Source organism: Bos grunniens, chromosome X (assembly GCF_055505025.1).
Source record: "Bos grunniens cultivar Pamir isolate PY7600 chromosome X, Bosgru_T2T1.0, whole genome shotgun sequence".
NCBI lineage: Eukaryota > Metazoa > Chordata > Mammalia > Artiodactyla > Bovidae > Bos > Bos grunniens.
In genome coordinates this window covers 1,273,075-1,299,017 of record NC_141194.1, presented here as the reverse complement: position 1 = coordinate 1,299,017, position 25,943 = coordinate 1,273,075, and the positions used below count along the sequence as shown (strand labels likewise).

The window sequence follows — 25,943 nt, the reverse complement described above, 5'->3', positions numbered from 1 at the left end:
GGATGACATTCACTTAGTTGCTTTTACTTTTTTTATATATATATATATTTTTATTTGGCGACACCAGGTGCTTGCTGGGGCTCCCCCGGTGACTCAGAGGGTAAAGACTTTGCCTGCAGTTCAGGAGACCCGGGTTTGATCCCTGGGTCTTCTTTGCAGCATGCGGAAATAATTCCCCGACTAGGAATCTAAACCAAGCCCTCTGTATTGGCAGCTCAAAGTCTTAGCCACTGGGCCACCAGGGAAGTCCATGAAGGGTTAGTTGCTCAGTCGTGTCCGACTCTTCTGTGACCCCATAAACTGTAGCCCTCCAGGTTCCTCCATCCATGTGATTCTCCAGGCAAGAATACTGGAGTGGGTTGCCATGCCCTCCTCCAGGGGATCTATCTGGCCCAGGAATCGAACCCGGGTCTCTTGCATTGGCAGGCAGATGGACTCTTTACCATCTGAGCCCCTAGGGAAGCCTGTTATATACCCACAAAAGGACTTCCGGAGATCCATAAACACACAATGCCTTATTAATCATAAGAATTGGTGCAGGAAAAGACTTGCCTGGCCGTCTGGGGGGTTAAGACTCTAGGCTTCCGTGTATGTGGAATCTAGGAAAAAATGGTAGAGACGCACCCCTCTCTCTGCAGGGCAGGAACAGAGAAGCAGATGTGGAGGAAGGATTGGGCGGACAGAACGGGGGAAGGAGAAGGCGGGATGAACGAGCAGAGCAGCTCGGACATGTGCATACTACCACAGGTAGGAGAGAGAGCTGGTGGGCAGATGCCGTATGCGGGGTTCTCCGGCGGCTCACTGCAGTGCAGCCTCATGGGGGCTAGAAAAACTCTCGCGAGCAGGTGTGACTCACACAGCAACAGACAGCAAAACGCTTTCACGAAGAACTTTTTACTGAAGCAAACCAAGCAGGTTTTAAGGCAGGAAAGAGAGAAACAGGAAATCCAATCCGGGCCCTCCCCACCAAGCTATCAAGTATTCCAACAAGTCCCCACGGATCAGGCTGAATGTCTTCTAAAGCCTCCCCGCGAAAAGCACAAGCTCTTGAACGTGTTTTCAACTGAAAGCCGCTTTTGCGACGCCTTGGGGTGCAGCCCACCAGGCTCCTCTGTCCATGGGATTCTCCAGGCCAGAGTACCGGAGTGGGTTGCCATGCCCTCCTCCAGGGGAATCTTCTCGACCCAGGGATCCAAACGGGGTCTCCTGCATGGCATGCGGATTCTTTAGCAGCTGAGCCGCCAGGGAAGGCACACAGTTTAAAAGTTCACACATTAATTAGCAAACCCTCCCTAAACCAAACAGCAGTCGGGAGCCAGGGCTTAAAAAATGCAACCTTCATAGCCTGAGCTGGAAATTTCCACATCAACATTTTTTTAGGTCCTTGGGGTGCCGAAGTCTGGTTCCTAAACCGTGCCTACCACCGATGCAACCAGTCCTGAAGACTGGACACAGCCCACGTCTCTGTCTCCTTAAAAAACAACCATATATAAAGGAGAGAAAGCAACCGTTAATTGGACAAACAGGTTTTTTTTTTTTAAGCCACACCCAGCAACTTTCCTTTTAAAAGGACAGATTAGACTGGAAACCAGGATCTCAACTTCCATTTTAAGACGAGAAAGAAAAATGCAGGCAACAGGCAGGCAGGCTGGGTGTGGAGGGTGGTCGGCCTGGGCGTCCTTTATTTTATTATTTTTTTCCAGGGTTTTTGCCAATTATCTCCTGGGCCACATGGCTGATCAGTTCGCATCTCTTGGATGCGGAGCCCTCCACCCGAGCGGCGCGCTCATCAAGTCCCCGCGGCCCTAAGACACACACACACACACACACAACGCTTGATGGTTTCCAGGCCTCCGAGTTCTTCCTGCCTCCCTCCCCCTCTCCCGGGTTTCAGGCTCCCGGGCCGACTCCAAATTTAGGCCGGGGCCGTAGGGCGTGGCTCCGGGGAAGCGGCCGTCACCAGGCCGGGCCCGCGAGCAGCCGGGCCCGGGGGCGGCCGCAGGGGCGCACCGGTGCGCCCCGGAACGAAAGGGGAACCCGGACCGGGCGGGAGGTGGGGTCTCGGGGAGGGGGTCTGAGGCCGCCGCCAATGCCCATTGGGTGCCTCCAACTTGAAGACTTTGTGGATTTGAAAGCAAACAAACAACAACAACAACAAAAACTTGGAGAGGGTCCGCCTCCAAAGGCGCACCGGGAGAAAGCGAGCGGAAAGAGGGAGCCTGCCTCCTTGGGGCGTCCGGCCACCGCTGGCACGGCGGATCCTTGTCGTGGGGAGGAGAGCCCCGCGCGCCCCGCTCCAGCCACACAAAGTAAGCCTCCCACCGAGGCGCGTCTCCAGGCATCGTGCGCCCCCACCAGGCAGGTGAGCCCAGACACCGCCGCCCCCAGGTAACCCTCCCCAAGTGCGCCCCCCAAAGTGCGTGCCAAACGATGCCCAGCCCCCACGGACCGCCTCTTAAGGTTCGCCGCCCCCGCCCCCCTTTCCTGGCGTCCCAACGCGGGTCGCCAAGTCCGATCCGCGCGCCTGGTCCTGGTCGGGTGGGGGTTGGTGGGTGCCCACCGGCCGGCGCTCACTCACCCTGGGTGGACACCAGGCTTCCAAGCAGGGCGAAGAGGAGCAGCGTTAGGGCGGCCCGACGCGCCATGGTGCGCCCCTAGCCGCGCAGGGAGCGTCCCGGGAGTGTCGCGCGCGCGGGCTGGGGCGCGGGCGGCGGCGGGTGGGCAGGACAACCCCACCCGCCCCCACCCCCGGGGCGGGGCGGGCAGGCGGGCGGAACCCGGGTGGGGTGCAGCGCGATCGCCCCGCCCCGGCCTGAACTCTCCCCGCCCGCGGGCGCCACCCCAAACCCTGGGCCCCCGGGGAGCGAGCCGCCGGGGAGGGCGCGCGGGCTGGAACCCAACCCTCTCCGGCTCGGGCCGCGTCTCCCCGCCCCGCTTCCACTCCTCTCTTCCTGGGAACCCCTAGACAGACTCCATTCTCCTCCCCTTCTCTGTTAATTGTGCTCCTCTCTGCCTTGGACGCCGCAGCCCGCGGGCCCGCGTCCAGCCTGGACCAGCACACTGCAGAGCGTGGGTGAGGCTTTTAAGGGCGCAGGGCGAGGCCCCTGGGGCTTCCCAGGTGGCCTTAGCGGTAAAGAACCCGCCTACCTCTGCAGGAGACGTGGGTTCGATCCCTGGGTCGGGAAGATCCCTTGGAGGAGGGCATGGCAACCCACTCCAGTGTTTTTGCCTGGAGAATCCCATGGACAGAGGAGCCTGGTGGGGCTACAGCCCATGGGGTCACACAGAGTCGGACACGACTTGATGCTTACTTCCCGGACTGGCCAAGAACCTCCTTTGCAGGTTCTTTGCACTCCCTAAACATCTTCTCCCCAAAGGCAGGAATGGGGAGGTGCAGGCCACCGCGACTTCTTACCCATTCGAGGCAGCTGGCGCCCAGGTTGGGGGTGGGGAGCGACCTTTCTGGGGACAGTCGCCAGCCACAGCCGCAGCGTGGCCCTTTGGCCCTGTCCCAGGCTTAGGTGGGTGCTAAGAAGCTTCAGTCGTGTCCGACTCTCTGCCACCCCATGGACTGTGGCCCGCCAGGCTCCCCTGCCCATGGGATGCTCCTGGCAAGGATACTGGAGTGGGTGGCCATGCCCTCCTCCAGGGGAATCTTCCTGACCCAGGGATCGAACCCACGTCTCCTGCATTGGTAGGTTCTTTACCACTGGCATCACCCGGGGAAGTGAAGCTCTGAGCTTAAAATGCTCTCTGCCTGCCTTCAGGGCCCTGGAACAGCGGGTTAGACCGAGAAATAGCCCTGAGTCACAGTTCCATCATTCCACCCTGCCCCCCGGCTCAGACCCTCCCCATCACACGCCTTTCCACTCAGGATGACTCAGAACCCTCCTCCCATTCCACCCCACCCGCTACACACACACACACACACACACACACACACACGCACGCACACCGCTGCCTGCTGCTACCTTTTGCCCGCAGTACACACAGCGGACATGTGTTCCCCTGGGTGGGACACACACCTGGCTGGAGAGATGCAGTGACCCACACACACCCCAGGGCTCCTCGACAGCTAGACAAACACTTCCAAGGGGTGGAGAACGGTGGTTCTTTTTTCTTGGCCAACGGAAACTCCAACACACACAAGATTGCAAGTAACATAATATAATCATGTTGGGGGTGGGGAGGGGACAGAAAAACAGAAAAACGGCCTGTGAAAGTGTTACTTTTGTGGATTGACTGCTCCCCCCACCCCCGCCCCCCGCCTCCCCTCTCCTGCAATGCATGCATGCTAAGTCCCTTCAGTCTTGTCTGACTGCGACCCCAGGGACTGCTGCTGCTGTTAAGTCCCTTCAGCCCACCAGACTTCTCTGTTCATGGGACTCTCCAGGCAAGAATACTGGAGTGGGTTGCCATGCCCTTCTCCAGGGCATCTTCCCGACCCAGGCATCGAACCTGCCTCTCCTACGTTGGCAGGCGAGTTCTTTACCACTGAGCCACCTGGGAAGGCCAGAGAGACCCGCACCTCCTTGCAAACTTCTCTCTGCATCTTTTTCCGCCTCTCACTTTTCAGGCTTTTCACTCTGCCAGTTATCGCAGTCTTGAGGCCAGTAGAGGGTGTGCACCTTGGGCAGTTGTAAATAAGAGGACTTCTGGGACCCTTCTTAGGGAGGAAACGGATGCTGGAGCTGCTGCAGCCATTTTGGCACCTTGAGGTAAGTCAGACTCTCAGTGAAGAAACCATGGGCTTCCTGCCAAATTCCAAAGACCCTTCCCTGGGAACTTTCCACTTCATCCCATGTACCTTCAAAAGAAACACCCTACCTGGCAAATCTCCAACCTCTGACAACTGCACTGCACCATGGCTGACATGTTTCTCTTTTTGGAAGCTTCTGGAAGCTGGGCACATTTGATCACTGAGCAACTGAGTCCCCATCCTCAGCCATCATCTTTGGCAGCATTGCTCTCTGGATGGCAGGCTTGGAGTTTTTTTTTTCTTTATGTCTCTCCAGAGAGACATTCTGAAGACTTCTCTGATTCATTATGATGACTTTGCTTTTCTTTTTCCAGTGCTGCTTTCCTTGGTTCCAAACAAAAAAATTTCCATAACATCATGCAGATGCTTTGGCTCCAAGAGGCCCTAACTTCCAGAATGAAAATTAAGTTAGTTGAAAAATCTTCCTGACTTGTATCCAAACACCACGGAACTGGAGTGAAGTTCATTAGCCAGACCGGGAGTGGGACCAAGCACATTTGGGAACAGGCGAGCAACGGGTCTCATCAGGTCAATGCATTCAGCTAACGCTGTCCTTCAGTTGCTAAGTCTTTGACTACATGTATTGCTTGAAGCTTCAGCTTCAGCAACAGTCCTTCCAATGAATATTCAGGACTGATCTCCTTTAGGACGGACTGGTTGGAACTCCTTGCAGTCCAAGGGACTCTCAAGAGGCTTCTCCAACACCACAGTTCAAAAGCATCAATTCTTCATTGCTCAGCTGTCTTTATCATCCAACTCCTGTGAATAATCTCTTTCTCTGCTGCAGATCTCAGCACTGCGGTGTTTGCTTTTGCTGATCGTGTTCAGGATCTAAGTCGTGTTCAGTTCTTTGTGACCTCATGGACTATAGCCTGTGAGGGTCATCGGTCCTTGACTTTCTCCCGGAGTTTGCTTCCAATTCATGTCCACTGAGTCAGTGATGCCATCCAGCCATCTCATCCTCTGTCATCCCCTTCTCCTCCCGCCTTCAGTCTTTCCCAGCATCTGGGTTTTTTTTTTTCCAATGAGTCGGCTCTTTGCATCAGGTGCCCAAAGTATTGGCTCTTCAGTTTCAGTCCTTCCGGTGAGTATTCAGGGTTGATTTCCTTTAGGACTGACTGCTTGCTGGGTGTCAAGCAAATGAAGCTACTCCAGTAACAGCTTCGATATATACATACCGGTCGAACCACAGGACGTGACCAAGGTTGGACCATTTTTGATGGATACAAAAGGCAATTCTACATTTTACTGTTACCCTCGGTGTCTCCTAGTCTTATTCTGGGACCTAATCTATTTCTTCAGTTTTTTAACGGCTAGTTCATCTGACTTTGGTCCATTTGTAATCGGCCGTCCCAGCCAGACCTTTGTGTATATGTTTGCATGTTAAGTGACTTCAGTCGTGTCCGACTTTTTGCAACCCCATGGACTGTAACCCACCAGGCTCCTCTGTCCATGGGATTCTCCAGGCAAGAACACTGGAGTCGGTTGCCATGCCCTCCTCCAGGGGATCTTTGCAACCCAGGGATGAAACCTGGGTCTCTTTTGTCTCTTCCTTTGGCAGGCGGGTTCTTTACCACTAGCGCCGCCTGGGAAGCCCATATATATATATATAAACTGTAAAACACACGTGTGCACACAGGTTAAACAACAGACGCTTATTCCCACAGCCCTGGAGGCTGGAAGTCTGAGATCTCGCAGTGGGCAGATTCTGTGTCCGGTGGGGCCAGCTTCCTGGCTTGTGGGTGACCACCTTCCTTCTGTGACCTCACCTGTTGGAGACACAGCTCTGGTGTCTCTTCAATTCAGTTCAGTTCAGTTGCTCAGTCGTGCCCGACTCTCTGTGACCCCGTGGACTGCAGCACGCCAGGCCTCCCTGTCCATCACCAACTCCCGGAGTTCACTAAACCTCACATCCATCGAGTCGGTGTTGCCATCCAACCATCTCATCCTCTGTTGTCCCCTTCTCCCGCCTTCAATCTTTCCCAGCATCAGGGTCTTTTCAAATGAGGCAGCTCTTTGCATCAGGTGGACAAAGGATTGGAGTTTCAGCTTCAACATCAGTCCTTCCAATGAACATCCAGGACTGATCTCCTTTAAAATGGACTGGTTGCATCTCCTTGCAGTCCAAGGGACTCTCAAGAGTCTTCCCAAACACCACAGTCCCAAAGCATCAATTCTTTGGCGCTCAGCTTTCTTTATAGTCCAACTCTCACATCCATACATGGCTACTGGAAAAACCATAGCCTTGACTAGGCAGACCTTTGTTGGCAAATTAACGTCTCTGCTTTTTAATATGCTGTCTAGGTTGGTCATAACTTTTCTCCCAAGGAGTAAGCGTCTCTTAATTTCTTGGCTGCAGTCACCATCTGCAGTGATTTTGGAGCCCAAGTAAATGAAGTCAGCCACCGGATGCCATAATCTTAGTTTTCTGAATGTTGAGCTTTAAGCCAGCTTTTTCACTCTCCTCTTTCACTTTCAAGAGGCTCTTTAGTTCTTCATTTTCTGCCATAAGGGTGGTGTCATCTGCATTTCTGAGGTTATTGATATTTCTTCTGGCAATCTTGATTCCAGCTTGTGCTTCCTGCAGTCCAGCGTTTCTCATGATGTACTCTGCATAGAAGTTAAATAAGCAGGGTGACAATATACAGTCTTGACGTGCTCCTTTTCCTATTTGGAACCAGTCTGTTGTTCCATGTCCGTTCTGTTACTTCCTGACCTGCATGCAGGTTTCTCAACAGGCGGGTCAGGTGGCCTGGTATTCCCATCTCTTTCAGAATTTTCCATAGTTTATTGTGATCCACACTCTCAAAGGTCACTCTTCCTCTTATAAGGACATTAATCCTATCCCGGGGACCGGCCTATAATCTCCTTAAACCCCGCCTCCTCGTCTAACCCCGCCTCCTCGTCTAACCCCGCCTCCTCATCTAACCCCGCCTCCTCGTCTAACCCCGCCTCCTCGTCTAACTACACCTCCTAATACGGTCACCTTTGGAATCAGGGCTTTCATATGTGAATTCTGGGAAAGACACACACTCATTCACTCCATGACAACCTCCATCTATCGAGAGTATTCTTCACAACAGCAGAATAGTAAAAAGATAAAAACAGACACACACACACACAAAGCAGCTATCGGAACTGCAGGAAATCAGTCTATACTTGGAAACTGCAGCCGTTTGAAAGCTTCTCAGAAGATCGTTTAATGGTTTGCAAATACTCGTAAATCCCTAAAGGCACAGCCTAAGCCAATGCATATTCTACAGAAACTCTCCCGAGAGGACGGAGAGAAAATAGCGAAGGCAAATGAAACCTTTCCTTGATTAGTTAGTATATGCTGAGAAAGGTTTTAGTATCTGTTTTCTAAATTTTCTGCACTGTATTATTTTTGAACAGGATGTAAACATATTACAGGCTTCCCTCATAGCTGAGTAGGCAAAGAATCTGCCTGCAAATGCAGGAGGCCTGGGTTCCATCCGTAGGTCGGGAAGATCCCCTGGAGGAGGGAATGGCAACCCACTCCAGTATTGTTGTCTGGAGAATCCCATGGACGGAGGAGCCTGGTGGGCTACAGTCCACGGGGTCCCAGAGAGTCGGACACGACTTAGTGACTAAACAACAATAGAATAGAATTAAATAAAACGAAATAAAGTACAGCATTAGTAGAACAACAGAATAGAATAGAATAAATAGAATAAAACAGCATTAATAGAAGAGAAACGTTAAAAACTAGAAAAATAAAGTGTATAAAATAGGTTCTTTGTTTCCCGAGACAAAGAGAACCTAATCTGTCAATGTCTGCAGCAGACAGCTGGCTGGGAAGCGTTCCTTAATAGTCACACATGGAGATCTCTCTCCGTATTTGTCCTGAAATTCCCTTTCCCAACTCAACATCCCCTGGCCTGAGAACAATCAGGAGGCTCCCACACATCTTTGAAGGGTCCCCAAGTTGCAACCAACTGATGACTTAAGAAAGCGAATCCCACAAAAGTGAGAACGACAGCTGTAGACTTTTTCATTTTCCAAGGGATGGATTAGATTAAAAAAAAACACACACACACGAAACAAACATGGATCGTTCAGCATCTGGAAGACATTTGGAGTCACCAGTCACATCAAAATCACGAGTCCTTCATCGTCTGGAGCTAGTCTGCCTGCTCTGATCAGGACGTCCCTGGGCAGTGACACCTTCAAGGGAAAAAAAAAAACCACCAGCCAAGTCAAGGACTTGGGAGGACGGGGCTGGGGGACTTCAAGATTTAGTTTATCCACAGTGAGGGCAAATGTGGAGAAGGGCGTGGCAACCCACTGCAGCTTTCTCACCTGGAGAATCCCCAGGACAGAGGAGCCTGGAGGGCCAAAGTCCACGGGGTCACAAAGAGTCGGACACGACCGAGTGACTCAACTCAACAGCAAGGAGGGGTCTCGGGAACCTCAGACCCAGTAGCTGCTCAGTCGGAAGCCCCGGCGTCCGCTGGGACTTGCTCTGAGATCAGGAGTTAGGGGGACTGTCTTGTAGGACCCGGCCGACCATCAGCTTGGCTCCTGCAGCTCTCCTGGGCTCCCTTCCGCATTTTCCAGCTCCGGCGTCTGGGTGCCCCACTTGGGAGACCCTGGCAACTGCTCCCAGAGGCTGGCGTTGCTCGAACACTGCATCCTTCTGGGCAGTCAGCTGGACGGGCCTGAACGCCCTGTGAACTGCCGTCACCTTGGCGGCCGTGGCCATGTCTGCTGACCTCCCCAGGAGTGACTCATCACCCAGAAGTCCCCACCGGCAGGTCCTGACCCCACACGTAGTCCTCCCTGGAGATCGAGCCTCAGTGTCTGCTTCTGGGGGGTGTCTGACCCCACACATCCCCTGTCTTCCTCGCTTGGAGAACCCTGATGTTTTTGTTCTACATTAATGCAAATATTTATTGACATCTCAAACGGGGTTAGGTACGATATTTTTTTTTTTCAATTTTAGTTTTAATTGGAGTCTAATTACTTTACAGGATCCTGTGGGCTTCTGCTGTCGCGGCTGTTCAGTTGCTCAGTCGTGTCCGGCTCTTTGCGGCCCCATGGACTGTAGCCCGCCAGGCTCCTCTGTCCGTGGGATTCTTCAGGCAAGAATTCTAGAGTGCCGTTCCCTTCTCCAGGGGATCTTCCTGACTCTGGGATGGAACCCGGGTCTCCCTCATTGCAGGCAGAGTCTTTACCGTCTGAGCCACCAGGGAAGGTGTGAAAGTTGAAAGTCGCTCAGTTGTGTCCGACTCTCTGCGACTCCGTCGACTATACAGTCCATGGAATTCTCCAGACCAGAACACTGGAGTGGGTAGCCTTTCCCTCCTCCAAGGGATCTTCCCAACCCAAGGATAGAACCCAAGTCTCCTGCATTGCAGGTGGATTCTTTACCAGCTGAGCCACCAGGGAAGCCCATCCTTCACTATATATAGAAAATAATCAACAAGGACCTAATGTGGGCTTTCCAGGTGGTACGAGCAATAAAGAACCCGCCTGCCAACTGAGGAGACGTAAGAGACTCAGGTTTGATCCCTGGGTTGGGAAGATCCCCTGGAGAAGGGCATGTCAACCCACTCCAGTATTCTTGCCTGGAGAATCCCCTGGACAGAGGAGCCTGCCGTCTACAGTCCATGGGGTCACAGAGAGTCGGACACAGCTGAAGCGACTGAGCACGTACGCAAGGAGCTACTGTATATCACAGGCACGTCGAGTCAATGATCTGTAATAAGCTACATGGTAAAAGAATCTTAAAAAAAAAAAAGATTCATGTGTACCTATAACTGAGTCACTTTTCTGTACAGCAGAAACTAACAGCATTGTCAATCAACTACACTCCAATAGACTATAAATATTTTTTTAAGGAAAGTTTAAAACTGTAAATTAAGTCAGCGTGCCTCAGGGGAAAATGCTAGTTTCATCACTCCGATCCTGGCGTGAAAATAACATATTGATTGCTCTAAGAGGAACACCCTTCTCTTAGGGTCGGGACAAATGGAGATTATAGTGCAGGGCTTTGTTTGCTTCAGAACCAAGTGGAAAGCAAAACAAAGCTTACAAAAGCAGCAGAGAGACAAACAAACAAAAAAGAAGGTAAAAAAGGACACGCCCAGCGGCCTCCCCACCACCCCCACCCTGGCAGACACCCAGTATCTGCGCGTGGCTCAGCAGCGAGACTGACTGCTGAGTCCTCTGGTTTGAGCTGTTTTGTTTTCGCCTTCTCCATGGAGACTTCCTGCGGCCCTAAATCTGGCTTTTCTGTAACCGCAAAGAACAAAGTCTTGAAGATCAGTTAAGATTTCCGGCACTGCAGCAAGTTCTGTAAAGTGAGGGGATGGCACTCAAACAGCTTAGATCGGGTAGCACATTCATATTGTGAAAGCTACTTGTCATTGCCATGGATATTTTGAAAAAACACAACACACGCCCCGGAGATGAAAAAATAATATGTGTGTTCCGCCCTCTGTAGCAGTTCTGTCTCTCTCTATCATACCGTCTTTTAAGTCTCTGCCCACCACAGAGACATGTATCTGTAGCTACAGGTTTCCCAAATAGATGAGATGTTGTTGTTCAGTCACTCAGTCGTGTCCGACTCTTTGCAACCCCATGGACCACAGCACACCAGGCCTCCCTGTCCATCACCAACTCCTGGAGTCCACCCAAAATCATGTCCATTGAGTCGCTGATGCCATCCAACCATCTCATCCTCTGTCATCCCCTTCTCCTCCTGCCTTCCATCTTTCCCAGCATCAGGATCTTTTCCAGTGAGTCGGCTCTTCCCATCAGGTGGCCAAAGTATTGGAGTTTCAGCTTCAGCAACAGTCCTTCCAATGAATATTCAGGACTGATCTCCTTTAGGATGGACTGGTTGGATGTCCTTGCAAGCCAAGGGACTCTCAAGAGTCTTCTCCAGTTCAAAAGTCTCTCATCATTCAAAAGCATGACTTCTTTATGGTCCAACTCTCACATCCATATGTGAGCACTGGAAAAAGGGTATCTTTGAGTCTACAGACCTTGGTCGGCAAAGTGATGTCTCTGCTTTTGAATCTGCTATCCTGGTCATAGCTTTCCTTCCAAGGAGCAAACAGTCTGTGATTATAACTGCTGACCTATCTACAAGCAAACTCAATAGTGCTGTGTTCTGTGGCTTGTGTCTCTAAGTTAACGGGCACCATGGGGAAAAAGAGAATACACACGCTTTTCTGAAAAAGTGGGTCCCCTGGCCTGTGGACTGTCTCTCTTTGTTCATGGTGGGGTGATACCCTGGGGACAGACTAGAGGCCAACACACCCCTGTGTCCACTGGATGATGGAAAAAAGAGCTTCGACACTCCAGAACTAGGGCATGAAAATGCAGTTTCCCGGGGCAGGGGCAATGCCATCCCAGCCCGTCCCCTTTCAACTCTCCCAGAGCCTCCTGGCGTCGGTGGCCCATTCAGCTGCCCTGCCAGCCACTGGGCAAACTCAGTGGGCACGGCTCCAAATGCTCAGCTTCTAGGAGACACCAAACTCTTTGAATTCTTTTTCAGGGACAGTTAGGGCATGTCTGTGGGCATCCTGAGGGCAGCACAGACAACCAGCTCCCCACCACCACACCCACCCCACTTCGGCAATCAAAGGTCGAGAAGTCGTGTGCCCGGTGGCTGGGTTGGGGTTTGGAAGGGAATGTACAAGTGTGTGTTTGCAGACAGGAATGTAAAGGCCCAGGAATTTGAGTGACTCGTGCAAAAATGTCATGCCGTAGGCTGAGCCCGGCAGGGTGGGAGGGGGAAACCCCACGCAGGAGACAGCGCCTCATCAGCAAGGCGAGGATCTGTGTCTCAGGAAGTGGTTGCAGCCGGCAGGGGTGACTCACTGGCAGGAAGAAGAGAATGCAATGGGCGATGACCCGGGAGGCATTTGCGTGGTGGTTCGGCTCCCCTGGTGGCTCAGCTGGTTAAGAATCTGTCTGCAGTGTGGGAGACCTGGGTTCCATTCCTGGGTCGGGAAGATCTGCTGGAGAAGGGAAAGGCTATCCATTCCAGTATTGTTGGGCTTCCCGGTGGCTCAGCTGCTAAAGAATCTGCCTGCAATGTGGGAGACCTGGGTTCGATCCCTGGGTTGGGAAGATCCCCTGGAGGAGGAAATGGCAACCCACTCCTGTATTCTTGTCTGGAGAATCTCATGGACAGAGGAGCCTGGCGGGCTGCAGTCCTCGGGGTCGCAGAGAGTCAGAGATGACCGAGCGGATAACAGTTCCATCTCTGATTCTTCAAGGACCTTTTAAACTGTGTGTGTGGGGGGGCGCTCCCCACACAGCCCTGACAGAGGAACCTGAGCCCGTTCCGGAGTTTTTCAGTGTCAACCAAAGAGGCAGAGCGGGGCCGCGGGCAGGAAGGGGCTCCCAAGGAGACTCAGGCTGCCCTAGTGGACGCCGACGGGACACAGAGGAGGGGGACCCCACAAGCTGCCGGTTGATAAAGGGAAGGGAGGTAGAACTGAGTAGATCCGTTCACAGATCTGGGGAAGGTCACCCCACATAAGAGACCGCTGGGCTCAGTGCCCAGGGCTGCTTTACATCAGGACTAGATTTTTTTCTGGACACAGCGGGGACTTCGAATCCCGTGGAAGAGACAGCAGAGGACCAAATCTTCAAAAGAATATAAGGCATCTCTGTGTGGTGAGCTTTCTTTACAGTCCAACTCTCACATCCATACATGACTCCTGGAAAAACCAGAGCTTTGACTAGAAGGACCTTTGTCGGCTAAGTGATGTCTCTGCTTTTTAATATGCTGTCTAGCTTGGTCATAGCTTTTCTTCTAAGGAGCAACTGAAAGCTGAATGCCAAAGAATGGATGCTTTTGAACTGTTGTGTTGAAGACTCTTGAGAGTCCCTTGGACTGCAAGGAGATCCAACCCGTCCACCTTAAAGGAAATCAGTCCTGAATATTCGTTGGAAGGACTGATGCTGAAGGTGAAACTTCAGTATTTTGGCCACCTGATGCAAAGAGCTGACTCATTTGAAAAGACCCTGATGCTGGGAAAGATTGAGGGCAGGAGAAGAAGGGGACGACAGAGGATGAGATGGTTGGATGGCATCACTGACTTGACGGACACAAGTTTGAGCAAGCTCCGGGAGTTGGTGATGGACAGGGAGGCCTGGCGTGCTGCCGTCCATGGGGTCGCAAAGAGTCGGACACGACTGAGCGGCTGAACTGAACTGATGTGACGAGCACTTGTTGAGCTGTCAAGGGCTCTGTTTGCTTCCTGGGGGCTCCGGCAGAGGCCCAGGTGTTGATCCAAGCCGTTCCCCAGAGGGGAAGTGAGGGTTTGCATTGACCATTGAAGAGGAAGCAGGATTCATGGCTCAAAGAGGGTGCACGTGTGTTAGTCGATCGGTCGTGTCTGACTCTCTGTGACCCCAGGGACTAGCCCGCCAGGCTCCTCTGTACATGGGATTCTCCAGGCCAGGATACTGGAGTGGGTTGCCATTTCCTCCTCCAGGGGGTCTTCCTAACCCAGAGATGGAACCTAGGTCTCCTGCGTTGCAGGCAGATTCTTTACTAGCTGAGCTGCCAGGGAAGCCCTCAAGAGGATGCTGTGTGTTGTGACCAGCTCAGGGTGCAGAAAAAGAGGAAATGAGGTCTTGGGTGGGGCCCGGCGAGCAGAGTGAGCTCACAGGCGGTCCCAGTCCCCAAAGCAGCCCTGGAGTGTCCCCAGGCATCACGCTTCCGTTCTCCTCTTCTGGTGACCCCCTCAGAGGCTTGCTCCCCGAGGCATCCCCCTCCTTGCCCCGGGCCTGCCGCCGCCCTGTGCCCTGGGCTTGCACTCTTTTATAAAAAGATTATTTTTGGATGGACGGGGTCTTGGCTGCTGCAAGCAGGCATCCTCGCGTTGTGGTGGGTGAGGGCCGCTCTGCAGCCGTGGTCTTTGGGCTGCTCCTTGCCGTGGCTTCTCTTGCAGAGCACGGGCCCCCGGGGACCCGTGGCGTCTTCCCTATGCAGGGATTGAACCCAGGTCTCCCACACTGCGGGCAGGTTCTTTTCCACCTGAGCCACCAGGGAAGCCCCGCCAGGCTGTGGTAGGCGGTTTCTTCTCCACTTGACCACATGGGAAGTCCCAGGCTTTGCTCTTAAGCTGCTTCTACTGGGGGTCACCTTACTAACAGCCTTTCTGCAGGCATCAAAGTGCAAAGGTCTTTTCTCCATCTTAAAAGCAGTCTGCTCATTACAAGCAGAAAAACTAAAAGAATACAGGAAAAGGAAAAGAAAACACGGTTGCCCTTGAAGGTAAGCAGAGGTCTTTCTCACAGTCATCTTCTTGAGCCTAAACTTCCCCATGCTCGAAGAATTAGATAAGACCCTATTGTCATTAAAAGATTTGCATAGAATGTCTTGGCTAGAGTGGACTTGCTGATAGTTCATCCTTCCTTGGGTGTCCCCGGTGGCTCAGATGGTAAAGACTCTGCCTGCAAATGCAGAAGACCTGGGTTCGATCCCTGGGTGGGGAAGATCCCCTGGAGGAGGAAACGGCAACCCACTCCAGTCTTCTCGCCTGGAGGATCCCATGCGCAGAGGAGCCTGGCGGGCTGCAGTCCGTGGGGTCACAAAGAGTTCGACATGACTGAGCACGCAGGTGGTCCCGTGAGGCCAGTCAGCTTTGGCCCTGAGTATAGCCAAGAGTTCCGTCTCCAAGTTTCACACATTCCAGCCCTGAGCTTGCAATGCAGAGGCTGTTGCAGTGAAAAGGAGATTTAAAAAAAAGGAATGAGTTTTTTTTTTTTTTCTTTCTCTTTCCTAAGAGCAAAGAAGTGAAAGAAAACTGAGGAGGCCTGGACATTTCTAGTATCGGGTTCTTTGGTTGCTGTTGTTACTTAGCTGCTCCTAAGTCTGTACATCTGTAACTAAGTTTCCTTTTGTGCCCTCTGAGTCTGCAGCTCCTACACCTCACATGTAGTTTTCCTTTGACTCTGTGCTAAGTACTTCCTGTATCTGGTGTTTACCCTTAAAACACCCTTCCCCTTGCAGTTATACAGCAGAAAGAGGGCGGCAGGGTCAGTGGACTGCCGGAGTCAATTAGCAGGTTACTGATGCCAGCTTATGACTGTCTTGGCGAGAACGCAAAGAGGAAGAAATGAAGACCTTTGTTCCTTATCACCGACTCCTGACTGCAAGCCCTTGTCTTGTATAAGCCCCTAGACACCTCATCTGTCCTAAAGGAAATCAGTCCTGATGCTGATGCTGAAGCTGAAACTTCAATCCTTTGGCCACCTGATGCGAAGAACTGTCTCACTGGAAAAGACCCTGATGCTGGGAAAGACTGAAGGCGGGAAGAGAAGGGGACGACAGAGGATGAGATGGCTGGATGGCATCACTGACTCGATGGACATGAGTCTGAGTGAACTCTGGGAGTTGGTGAAGGACAGGGAGGCCTGGTGTGCTGCAGTCCATGGGGTCACAGAGAGTTGGACACGACTGAGCGACTGAACAAGACTCCCCATCAAGGGTCAGGGAACAGTCCTTGAGGCATGAGTTTATTGGGTTCCCCTGTCTGCCGGCTGAGAATAAAAGCCCCCTTTCCATTTCTTCCAACCTCTGTCTCCGTATTTTTCATTCGGCTTCAGTGGGCAGAGAAAGTGAAGATTCTGGCCAGCAGTGAAGCTTGTACAAGACCCCCGGACACATCAGAATTTCAGGGCAGGAGGAGACCTCTGACTTTGGTGAGTTGTTTTTTTTTTTTTTCTTTTTCCAGATCCTTGGATCACGCAGACAGGGCTGGGAGCCACCTCGGCCAGGGTGAGTCCTCAAAAATCATTGTCAGATCTGCAAGATGAATGGAAGCCGATGGAGCGCTCAGCTGTGCCTTCCGAACACGCCCTGCTCCTTCCCAGAAGTGCCTGTGTCATTTGGTTTTTAAGAAAGAAGAAGACTCCCCGGGTGCCCGGCCCAGGGCCTTCCGGTTTCGTTGGGAGCTACCTGACAATCCAATCAATGCAGACTATGTGGACATGTCCATGCCAGACTCCCTGACTATCCTTTCCCCCATCCTTCCCCCTGCTGACCATAAGGTGATTACAGAGTATTGAGCAGAGTTCCCTGCGCTGGACAGCAGGTCCTTGCAGTGTGTCCATGTCCATCCCAGACTCCCTGACTATCCCTTCCCCCTAGTAACCCTAATTTCTTTCTCTAAGTCTGTGAGTCTCTTTGTGTTTTGCAAGGAAGTTCATTTGTATCGTTTATTTTTAGATTCCACATATAAAGGGAAAGTGAAAGCAAAAGTTGCTCACTCGATTCTAGCTCTTTGCGATCCCATGGACTATAGCCCACCAGGCTCCTCTGTCCATGGGATTCTCCAGGCAGGAATACTGGAGTGAGTTGCCATGCCCTCCTCCAGGGGATCTTCACCACCCAGGGGTTGAACCCACATCTCCTGCATTGCAGGGGGATTCTTCACCGTTTAAGCCGTCAGGGAAGCCCAGATTCCACATATAAGTGATGTTCTACAATATTTTTCTTAGAAGAGCATTTTTAAAGTCCTTAAATGAGTGTGCGATCTTTTACCCAGCTCCTCCACAAACTTGAAGCATCCGTGTCAAAATTTAATTCTACGTTAAGGGAATAAGGAAGCTCTCTGAGGTCTCTTTGGATTTTCAGCTACCCCTTGGTAGAGAGGTGTCCTATGTCAATTGCATATTTCACTGGTAAGAGAAAACTTATCTGAAACACTTCAAGCCCCTGAAGCCACCGCTGAATCTGAGTCTTAGCATTCAGTTAAAAGCATGATCTGAAGAATTAAAGAATACAGTGAGATCAGATTGCGACAGCAATCATGTCTGGTCGTGGGAAGGGTGGCAAAGGCCTCGGCAAGGGGGGTGCTAAGCACCATCGAAAAAAAAAAAAAAGAATACAATGAGATCAATAGCGAGCCATCCTGACCACAGGTAAGCTAAGCCTTCTTCTCTGTCTCTCTCTGCTCCCCGACTATCAGTATGTATTCCAAGTTTGCATTTTTAATATCACAGAAATCACCACGATATTTTCAAGGGGCTAATGGGAAGTCATGGATGACTTTATGTGTGGATGACATTATGTATGGATGTGAGAGTTGGACTGTGAAGAAAGCTGAGCACCAAATAATTGATGCTTTTGAACTGTGGTGTTGGAGAAGACTCTTGAGAGTCCCTTGGACTGCAAGGAGATCCAACCAGTCCATTCTAAAGCAGATCAGTCCCAGGTGTTCTTTGGAAGGAATGATGCTAAAGCTGAAACTCCAATACTTTGGCCACCTCATGCGAAGAGTTGACTCATTGGAGAAGACTCTGATGCTGGGAGGGATTGGGGGCAGGAGGAGAAGGGGACGACAGAGGATGAGATGGCTGGATGGCATCACCGACTCGATGGACGTGAGTCTGAGTGAACTCTGGGAGTTGGTGATGGACAGGGAGGCCTGGCGTGCTGCGATTCATGGGGTCGCAAAGAGTCAGATACGACTGACCGACTGAACTGAACTGAATGAGAAGTCAAGGGGTTCTTTATGTTTAATATAAAAGAGAGCTTTGTCTGCCTCCCCAGGGAACGTAATTAGCAGGAACCTGGGCGAATTAAAGAGTCACGTTTCCTTTCCATTTTCCTTTGGATTCTCCTGTTTGTGTGGAGCACTGACTGATTAAAATATTTAAAGTCCTGGTCATAGAGAGATTCACTTTCCCGGAAAAAAAAAAAAAAAAAAAGTGAAAAAGCTAAAGCACACACGGAGGAGGAAGGCTGCTCCTGGGCACATATGCAGAGAATAAGGATTTTCCTGGTGGTGAGGGGCTAAGACTCTGAGGTCCGAACGCCCGGGTTCCGTCTCTGGTCAGGGAACTGGTTCGCGTGGGCCGCAACTCACCCCTGGTGCAGCGAAATGAACATGTACATATTTAAAAGCACTCGAATGTAAACGTTCTGAGAGTCCGCCAACCTCTTCCGGGGACCCAGTCTCTGATTTACGTGGCTCTCCGAAGCCCACCTCTTCAAAGCATCTTAGAGAAAACTTAGTTGCTGGGTCCTGTCCAACTCTCTGCAACCCCGTGGACTGTAGCCCGCCAGGCTCCTCTGTCCATGGGACGCTCCAGGCAGGAATACTGGAGGGGGTTGCCATTTCCTCCTCCAGGGGGTCTTCCCGACCCAGGGATGGAAACCAGGTCTCCTGCATTGCAGGCAGATTCTTTACCACTTGACCCTCTAACGGCCATAAAGCCACCGCCTCCACTGTCATAACTTTCTGTACCAATTAATTTCATCTACCACGACCACATGCTAAATGCCAGTTTTCGTTCCTGATCGCCAAGTCTCACCCACAACGCATGATCTGTGCAACATCACCAGTTACTGTGTCTTTCTCCCCTGTGAAAACGCTTCTTGAAAAATAAACGAGCAGTTCTTTGAAACTCATCACGAGAGAGGCCACACTTCGAAAACGTCCTTTTTCACCCCCTCCTGCTCCCCTCACCCCACCACCCAGGCTGGGCTAGAGCCAGTTTGGACGTGTGGGAGGCCGTTGATGACTTTCTACCATTTTGCTGTAATTGACAGCGAGCCCGATTTTCCTAGTTGATGGGCACACAGAACTTGGACGATGCAGCGGTCGGGGGTGAAAAGTGCAAGGGTCAGTCGCTCAGTCGGCTCTGACTCTTTGCGACCCCAGGGACTGTAGCCCACCAGCCTCCTCTGTCCATGGGATTCTCCAGGCAAGAAGACTGGAGTGGGTTGTCGTTTCCTTCTCCAGGGGATCTTCCCCACCCAGGGGATCAAACCCCGGTCTCCTGCATTGGCAGGCGGATTTGTTACCACTGAGCCACCAGGGAAGCCTGCGTTTGGGGGTGGGGGGAACTTTCTCTGGAAAACCCACGCTAGATCCTCCGTGATCCTAGACAGATCCAGGCAACAGCCATCACGGTCGAAGGCATTCTGGGTTTTGACAGGGGCACCATTTCCCTCCCTGGGACTCTATAAATGAAGAAAGAGACTCTTCACCCTGCGGTTGGAGGTAGGTGAAGGACAAGGTGTGGGACTAAAGTGGTCCTGCTGACAAAGCTCCACCACATGCTTCTCACGATGCGCCCACTTCCAGCCACTGCTGCTGTTGTTCAGCTGCTAAGTCGTGAGTGTCTTTGCAAACCTGTCCATTCACCCATCCATACATCCATCCATCACCCATCCATGCATCCATCCACTCATCCACCCATCCACCCATGGACACTTAGCTTGCCTCCACAGTTACAGCGCTCGCCCACAGTTCTTCTATAAACACCAACCACACCAGTGCACACATCTTCACGTGGACACGTTTTCACGGCTCCTGTGTGTCTGCAGCTAGGAGAGGCGTTGCCGGGTCCCATGGTAAGCCTAGCTGAATCTTCCGAGGAGCTGCCAAGCTGCTGCATATCAGCCCCCCTTTCACTTCAACTTAAGTGCCCTTAAATCCCACTCCTGGACTCAGCCACCCTAGGACTTGTAAACCCGCAAATTACCGTGGTGCCCTCACTCCTGGGAGGCTCGCCAGAATGTGGGTCATGCTCTGCTTCGGACGACTTGAAAAGTGGGCCGTCCGAGCCTGCCCTCCGAGCGTCACCTTCCTAGTCCCCTACATACGCTGCCAGCATCCCTGGTGATGAGTGTGGGATGCTGGAAATCTGTGCCAAGACCGGGAAGCAGGGAAACCCAGAGGCCATGCTGGGACACGGGCACTGGGGGGTCTTCCCAGCTGTTGCTAGTGGTGAAGAACCCGCTTCCCAATGCAGGAAACATCAACGATGCAGGTTCAATCCCTGGGTCAGGAAGATCCCCTGGAGAAGGGAACGGCTACCTATTCCAGTATTCTTGCCTGGAGAATCCCATGGACAGAGAAGCCTGGAGGAGCTACAGTCCATGGGGTCGCAAAGAGTCGGACACGACTGAGCAACTAAACAGCGGCAAAATGAGATGAGCAATCTCAAAACCCCCAACAGAATGGGAACATCCTGCACTTCAGTCTCCCCGGGCTCCCAGGACAGCAGGTGCCCAGCATCCCAGGGCCAGCTCGTCCTGTGGACCCAGGGCTGGACCAGGCTTTGGGAAACTGGGTGGAAATTGACCAGGAAGGCAGTGCAATGCCCCAATCTGGCCACTAGGTGGTGTCATAAGACCGTGTCGCTGCTGTGGTTCGGTTCTAGGTCGTGTCCGACTCTGCGACCTCCTGGACTGCAGCACGCCAGGCCTCCCTGTCCATCACCAACTCCCGGAGCTTGCTCAAACTCATGTCCATCAAGTCGGTGATGCCATCCAACCATCCCATCGTCTTTTGTCCCCTTCTCTTCCTGCCTTCAATCTTTCCCTGCATCAGGGTCTTTCCCAATGTAGTCAGGTCTTTGCATCAAGTGGCCAAAGGATTGGAGCTTCAGCATCAGTCCTTCAGGCCTGATCTCCTTTAGGATGGACTGGTTGGATCTCCTTGCAGTCCAAGGGACTCTCAAGAGTCTTCTCCCCAACCAGGACCACCGCCATCCCCAGAGGCAGCCCAGCAGGGTTGTCACAAGCCAGCCCCAGCCAAACCCTGGGAAGCGGGCGTCCCACAAGGTCACAGGGTATTTCAAGAATAACAAAATCTAACATAGACTCACAGACGTGGAAAACAGGAAAATGAAGGAGAGAGAAATTAAGAGTGGCTCAGTGGTAAAGAGTCCGCCTGCCAATGCAGGAGACCTGGGTTCAATCCCTGGGTGGGGAAGATCCCCTCGAGAAGGGAATGGCAACCCACTCCAGTATTCTGGCCTGGAGAATCCCCATGGACAGAGGAGCGAGGCGGGGCTACAGTCCACGGGGTCGCAAAGCGTAGACACAACCGAGCAACTAAACAATAGTAAAATGAGATGAGCACTCTCGAAAACCCCAACAGAACTGGCAGTTTCAGTCTCCCAGGGGGTCCCAGGACGGTAGGTGACACGCGCCCAGCATCCCAGGGCCAGGTCGTCCTGTGGACCCAGGGCTGGACCAGGCTTTGGGAAACTGTGGATAGAAATTGACCAGGAGGGCAGTGCAATGCCCGATGTGACCACTAGGGAGCGCCGTAAGACCGCATCATTGTTGCTGTTCACTCCTAGGTCGTGTCCGACTCTGCGACCCCATGGACTGCAGCGCGCCAGGCCTCCCTGTCCATCACCAACTCCCGGAGTTTACTCAGACTCATGTCCATCGAGTTGGTGATGCCATCCAACCATCTCCTCCTTGTCACCCCCTTCTCCTCCTGCCCTCAATCTTTGCCAGCATCAGGGTCTTTTCCAGTGAGTCAGCTCTTCCCATCAGGTGGCCAAAGCATTGGAGTTTCAGCTTCAGCATCCGTCCTTCCAATGAATATTCAGGACTGATGTCCTGTAAGATTCATAATCTGACGCAGCCATAGTCCAAGGACCATTGCTGTCCCCAGAGGAAATCTAGCCAGGCTGTCAAAAGCCAGCCTGAGCCCAAGCCTGGGAGGCGGGTGTCCCACAAAGTCAGAGGGGGATTAAACACTGAAATATCTGAACTAGACTCCCAGACATGGAGAGCGGCAAAGTGGAGGAGATATCCCTTAAGAGTTTGGGATTAACGTGTACACACTACTGGTAAAGAATCTCTCTGCAACGCAATAGATGCAGGAGACCTGGGTTCGATCCCTGGGTCAGGAAGATCCCCTGGAGGAGGGCATGGCAACCCACGCCAGTACTCTTGCCTGGAGAATCCCATGGACAGAGGAGCCTGGTGGGGCTACAGTCCATGGGGTCACAAAGAGTTGGACACGACTGAGCCACTAAACCACCAGCACCAGGATCCCTCCATGTGTGAGCTCAGACCATCTCTTAGCCAAGCTGATTTTACCAAAGAGGCCTGTGGGTAGCCTGGCATTAATTTTGCATCACTCCCTGTTGATCTCCAAAAGACTTCTTTATGCACGTGTGGTCAGAGAGGGGTCTCCTGACTTAAGAGAAGGAGAAATCAGGGACCTGGCCTGGCCCCAGCCTCCTGCCTTCATTGTTCTGCTGGTCTCATCTTGGAGTCTATATCTGCAGGGAGTGAGTCTCCAGCTGTTTTATCCTGGGATGGGAGAGGAGGGTCCCATCTGTTTCCTGCCTCGCTCTGTGCTTCTAGGCTTCCTCCGTCTCTTTGGAATGATGGAGGTGATGGTGGTGAGCTTGTCTCACATGTGAGCCTTTTCTTACAAGCCATCTAACTTTGCTAGGACTTCCCCCAGTTTTCAGTCTGCTGGAGAACTACTGCATATATCTATTGTAGGAATTAATGGATTCCACCCCCTCACACACACCTGGAACAGGAGGAGAAGGGGCCGACAGAGGATGAGATGGCTGGATGGCATCACAGACTCGATGGACAGGAGTTTGAGCAAACTCCGGGAGTTGGTGATGGACAGGGAGGCCTGGCGTGCTGCAGTCCACGGGGTCACAAAGAGTCGGATACGACTGAGCGACTGAACTGAACTGAACATCTGGGACCCATGAATCCCCCAGGTCCTGCCAAGACACACAGAGATTTCATCACTTCCTCCCCCAACTGATAAACAGACCCTCATGTATTTTTTAAGGTTTTTTTTTCTTTTGATGTAGCTCATTTTTAAAGTCTTTATTGAATTTGCTACTATATCGCTTCTGCTTCACGTTTTCATTTATTGGACTGCAAAGCACATAGGATCTTACCTCCCAGACCAGGGATCGAACCCGCACTCCCTGCATCAGAAGATGAAGTCTTAACCACTGGATGGGCAGGGAAGTACCGAGACCATCAATTTTTATCAAGCCCCACCGTGCAGGGAGCAAGGACTTCTGCCTCTACACAGAGGGCATCAATACAGGTTGAACTCGGGTCTCAGCATCTCCTAGCTGAGCAGGGTTTCAAACGTCAGTTGGAAGCCTCAGGTCTGCAAGCCACTTATCAGAGTCCACATTTCATCAGCAGTCCCCTGATGCAGGAATTAGGTGAAATTTTATCCACCTGAATCGACACTTTTTTTTTTAAAAAAATGAAGACTTATAAACCCAACCATTCAAAAATACAATGTTTCTTTTCCTGTGGTTCCTGTAGTCCTGTCATCGGCTGACAGTTGCTGCAACAAAGGTTTTTGAAAGTGCAAAAGTCTCAACTCCTCCTGGGAGCTGTGTTTGTTACTTTATTGCCTGATGACCATCTTTCCAAAAGCGCTGAAGTGAACGCGGCTGTCTTTTGGATCAAAGAAGTTATCCCAGGAATGTCAGCAATGTTTCCTTGTAAAGTGACCCCCTTCTAAGAGGCAGGCAGACCACAGCTTCTGATCTTTCCATGCAAGTCTTTTAGTATCAGTGCTTCTGTTCAGACAGAAATGCAGCGTGCTCTGTGCTTAGTCACTCAGTCGTGTGTGACTCTCTGTGACCCCACGGAATGTAGCTCTCCAGGCTCCTCTGTCCATGGGGATTCTCCAGGCAAGAAGACTGGAGTGGGTTGCCATGCCCTCCTCCAGGGTATCTTCCAGACCCCGGTCTCCTGCATTGCAGGCGGATACCTGACCGTCTGAGCCAGCAGGCAAGCCCAGAAATTCAGTACGTCTAAAATATTAGTTTAAATTTATTAGGATCATCCACAGGAAAACCTTACCTATTTTCCACTGAGGTTACCCATACGAAACTTTGAAAGCATCTGGATAAATTAGAAAAAGGCACACCCTAAAGATAAGCACCAGGCAATCCTAGAGGAAATCAACGCTTAATATTCATTGGAAGGACTGAAGCTGAAGCTCCAATGCTTGGGCCACCTGATACGAAGGACTGACTCATTGGAAAAGACCCTGATGCTGGGAAAGATTGAAGGCGGGAGGAGAAGGGGACGACAGAGGATGAGATGGTTGGATGGCGTCACCGACTCGATGGACGTGAATCTGAGCAAACTCCCGGGAGATAATGAAGGACAGAGGAGCCCTTCGTGCTGCAGTCCACGGGGTTGCCAAGGGTCAGACACGACTGAGCGACCGAACAGCCACAACCATAAGAAAGCTGAGAGAGCAAAGCAAGAAACCACCCACTGAAAAGACGAAATGCCAGCCGGGTCCTAAGGCGACACCTTGCTACTCTGGAAACTTCCCGTTTTAGTTCGTTGGCTCTTCTCGCTTTTTATCCTTTGCTTTATGTTTTTTTTTGGCCCCCCCAAATGAGCAATTCTGTTTGCTCATAGACTAACACGTGGGCTCAACCTATAATCACAGGAACCTACCAAGAAGGATACTTACGCGAACTTCAACATCACCCAAAGACACACACACACTGAAAACCACGCTCAACCAGCTGCCACAGACCCAGACAGCAAACGGACGGTTTTTCAGATCGGCTTTTCTGAGCAAGAATTCTGGGATCCAGGAACGGGACCCGTGACCAAGCTTCAGGGCTTTTGAACACTTGTGACTTCACATGCAGCTCCGGGAGACGGGGCCCCCAGATCCATCACCGTCCGCAGGAGATAGACGTGGTCGGGGGAGAGAGGGGGCGCGTTCAGGTGAGCTCCCTATGATAAAAACGCACATTCGGGCGTTCAATGATAAAAACACATGTTCGGGCGTTCAAAGGGATGTCGAGGTGGCGGGCAGTGAGTGTTGAAGTCATTCAGGCAACTGAGTCAAGCCAGAGAAAGACAGCGTCCAAAAACTCCCAAGAAGGATGCTCTGTCTTGTATTATGAAACGCTGGCCGGCTTCCAGCTTGCTCTAGGATTACCGCCCCACCACCACCCCCGAAGATCTGCAGCGCGTTTAGAAAGCCATGCACACACACACCTGTTCCACAAGCCCATGTAGACACAGAGCAGCTTGCCAGGACATCCACGGCGTCTCTGGTTGGACCACGGCCAAATGCTTTGCTCAGACACGTGAAGCCAGATGACGAGGAAGGAGAGACTTGGATGCTTCATTCTGTTAGTCACCTGGGAGCCCTGCATCACAGGGTCGGGGGGACCCTTCCTGGTCTCGGCCACCTGCCCCAAGCCCCTGGGGCTGTCCTCGCCCCTGACTTCCCAAATGCTACTGCCAGCTCCAGTGAGAACCCACCCAGGGGACGCGCCTGTTGCTTAAAGGATGTCCACTCATCACTTTGCTTGTCAAGAATCTTTGGAGGGATGTAGTGGGGATTTGGGGTTCGTACATGCAAATTAATATATGCACGCGTGCTAAGTCGCTTTAGTT

General features: G+C 52.0%; 1 protein-coding gene and 1 long non-coding RNA gene across 10 annotated transcripts in view; one reads left to right on the top strand and one right to left on the bottom strand.

Moving 5' to 3' along the window:
* CD99 (CD99 molecule (Xg blood group)) overlaps window positions 1-2,698 on the bottom strand; it is a 30,224-nt gene extending 27,526 nt beyond the window's left edge. For both annotated transcript variants that reach the window (XR_015158319.1, XM_086386166.1), the window contains exon 1: window positions 2,579-2,698. Coding sequence is in view for 1 of the 2 variants with exons in the window: in XM_086386166.1 (XP_086242292.1) it covers window positions 2,579-2,645 (67 nt within the window). In the remaining variant the exon portion in view is untranslated. The remainder of the gene's footprint in view (window positions 1-2,578) is intronic.
* Window positions 1,944-19,166, top strand: LOC147339683 (uncharacterized). Of its 8 annotated transcripts, none has more exons than XR_015158320.1 (3): window positions 1,944-2,362; window positions 4,577-4,718; window positions 16,486-19,166. It is a non-coding gene; the product is annotated as an uncharacterized LOC147339683 (long non-coding RNA). The 8 variants fall into 8 exon arrangements; XR_015158323.1 differs by having other exon boundaries at window positions 16,358-18,363; XR_015158322.1 differs by lacking the exon at window positions 16,486-19,166 and adding an exon at window positions 15,762-16,325.
* Window positions 19,167-25,943: the final 6,777 nt, after the last annotated feature.